Consider the following 2,700-nt stretch of genomic DNA (forward strand, 5'->3'; position numbering starts at 1 on the left):
CGAAACCCATATTTGAAATAAGGGGCAAAAGGTTAGCCCCTCGCAAGGAAATATCGTACAAGAAGGTAAGTGGGGGGCGTCGGCGGGCTTGACATTGATGTCTTCTTTTCATTTATTTACCATTGTCACCCCCAAAAATATCTATTCAACTTTGGTGTCAGTTTCATCATTTTCCAAACAATTAAATAAATCTTTTTTTTTTTGTGGTCTTCCTACTTTATTCACCAGTACCCTTTCTTTTTGCAAACCATATCTCTCTCTCTCTCTCTCTCTCTCTCTCTTTTGGGGGTCTTCTTACTTTATTCATCACTATCCTTTCATTTTGCAAACCATTTCTCTCTCTCTCTCTCTCTCTCTCTCTCTCTCTCTCTCTTAACAGGTACTTCTCTCAACATTTCATGGTGATCAAGATGGTTCCCTTCATATTTTTCATGCTTGTATATTTTCTTAGCCCAACGATGACCAATGGCAGTTACAACCCACCTCCAACCGAATACAGATACACCCTCTCCAACCTTTCCCAAGCGAAAATCCTTCATTGCAACTCTCTGTCCCCAACTGACCGACTTCTATGTGAGCTAGAAGGTGCCCTTGATGCCCAAGGTCACCCTAAGACTACCAAGAACACCAAGCCTTCTGATCAACCACTGTCCCAAAAGAAGCCATGTAAGTTCAGACACGACAACATCTACAGCCTTTATCCCTACCCTATGCCTCCTAACCCAGTGTTGGACAGAGTGCTAGAGAAGTATGTTGCCATGCACATACGTTGCAAGGATGCAGATTTTGGAAACCTCAATAATTTCTATACTTCTTCTGAGGGATTCCTTTTCTTCCAACGGTATACTCCCTCCAAGAGACCCACCTGCCAGTATTTGATATGGAGACCAAGCCCCTATGGATTCGGCAATCGACTCTTAGCTTTGATCTCCTCCTTCCTCTACGCAATCATGTCTGCAAGAGTCCTCCTAATTGATTACCCAGAGTGGGATGACCTCTTCTGTGAGCCGTTCTTAGGCTCTACCATCCAACTCCCTTCCGGAACCAAGCTCGACCGAGAACGCGGCCAGTGGTACGTGCAATTTCGCAACGCTGGGTGCGGATCGGGCACGCCAAACACTAGCGACGTCTGCGAAACAAACGTGGTGAACTTGATGCTGGATCACACTACTCCTATATATGAGTATGAGTCGATTGTATGCCCTATGGGCTATGCAAGACTTAGGAATATACCGTTTATAACTATGAGAGAGTGCAACGAATACTTGGTGCCAGGATTCTATGTCAACCCTGTGCTCTCCCCTCTACTTGATGTGTTGTTCCCGGAAAGGAACCCATTTCATTTGCTTTCAAGATTTCTCCTTACACCAAGTGATGCTATGTGGGGTGCAATTAGCTCCAACTTGGATATCCATGCTAGCAGGAGAATTGGGGTCCAGGTAAGAGAATTCAATGACCGGAAGTACACGTCGGAGTACGACGCAAACGTGGTCGAATGCATCAAGAAGAAAGGAGGATTTTTGCCGAGGAGGTTCCGGAAGCGGCCGGTTCCGGACGGAGAGTACGTCGGTGTCTATATGGCAACGTTGGTGAAGCGTCATCTAGATGAGGTGAACTCCACCATGATGGGGTTGATGGAGGAGACAGGGAAGGAGTTTAGGCTGAGTTTTCAGAGCTTGGATGGGAAGGAAGTGCATGACAAGAAGCATCAAGAGGAGGCGTTGATTGATATGTGGGTGTTGAGTATGGCCCATGTCTTGGTCACCAGTCCGGGCTCTACCTTTGGTTACATTGCAAGTGGCCTGAGTGGTGTCCATTCTAATTTCTTACAAAAGGATGCTGGTAAAGGCTGTGTTACGGGAATTGGGGTGGAGCCTTGTCTTCATATTACACCGGGGAGTGTTTCTTGTGTCAAAGAAGAGCCTGTGGTCTTTAGCATACATGATATGGTTCAAAACTCTTCTAAGGTGAAAGTATGCAATGATCGTGGGGAAGGTTGGACTGTGGCATCCCCGATGTGAACTAGAGAAAAAGTAAGTAATTCAATATATTTTTTTAGCTGTCATAAATAAATGTGATTGATGATGAATTCAATATGTTGATTATGAACCGATCCCATCATCTGATGTGTCAATCCTTGCCGTCAACAACGGAGGCACCATGTAGTTGGTAGGAGCTGGTTTCCCGGTAGAACCCTATTTCGACCAACTTGGGGTCGCATAGTGCAGGTCCCACTGATCACATGGATGTAGAAAAAGCTTTTTTTTTTTTTTTTGAAGAATTGGAAACATCTCTTTTCCTTTTCCATTTACCGTGTTCATATCTAAAGTGGTACTTTGAATAATAAATGGTGGGGTTGGCCTAACCCCAGCTTGGCTTAAAAAAAAAAAAAACTTTGCCGTCCAATCAATGATTAGGATTAGTTCACATCGTGCACATGCATAGGATCAAGGTAAATTCTTTGACCACATTTCAAAGGATATTTAACAGAGTCCCGATCGGGTGCAATCACATGGCACAAAATTTGTCCACCCCGTGCAGGGATGAAGGTTAAAATCCATTCCCGTGCAGGGATGGAGGCGGGGATAGACTTATGCTTTCTCCCGTCCCAACCCATCCCCATCCCGCCCCGCTCCATCCCCAATCCTTCTAAGGGATGACAATAGACCAAGGGAAAACTTCCCCCACCCCGCCTCACGC

At 45.3% G+C, this 2,700-nt stretch overlaps 1 protein-coding gene across 1 annotated transcript; it reads left to right on the forward strand.

The window, feature by feature from the left end:
• The first annotated feature begins 290 nt into the window (after window positions 1-290).
• LOC149819373 (fucosyltransferase 6-like) lies at window positions 291-2,073 on the forward strand. Its single transcript, XM_089984510.1, has one exon. It carries the CDS (start codon window positions 399-401, stop codon window positions 2,019-2,021), a length of 1,623 nt encoding a protein of 540 aa, XP_089840636.1. The 5' UTR covers window positions 291-398; the 3' UTR covers window positions 2,022-2,073.
• The last annotated feature ends 627 nt before the right edge of the window (window positions 2,074-2,700 follow it).

The sequence above is a fragment of the Nuphar pumila genome, chromosome 13 (genome assembly GCF_984573655.1).
Source record: "Nuphar pumila chromosome 13, dmNupPumi1.hap1.1, whole genome shotgun sequence".
Lineage (NCBI taxonomy): Eukaryota > Viridiplantae > Streptophyta > Magnoliopsida > Nymphaeales > Nymphaeaceae > Nuphar > Nuphar pumila.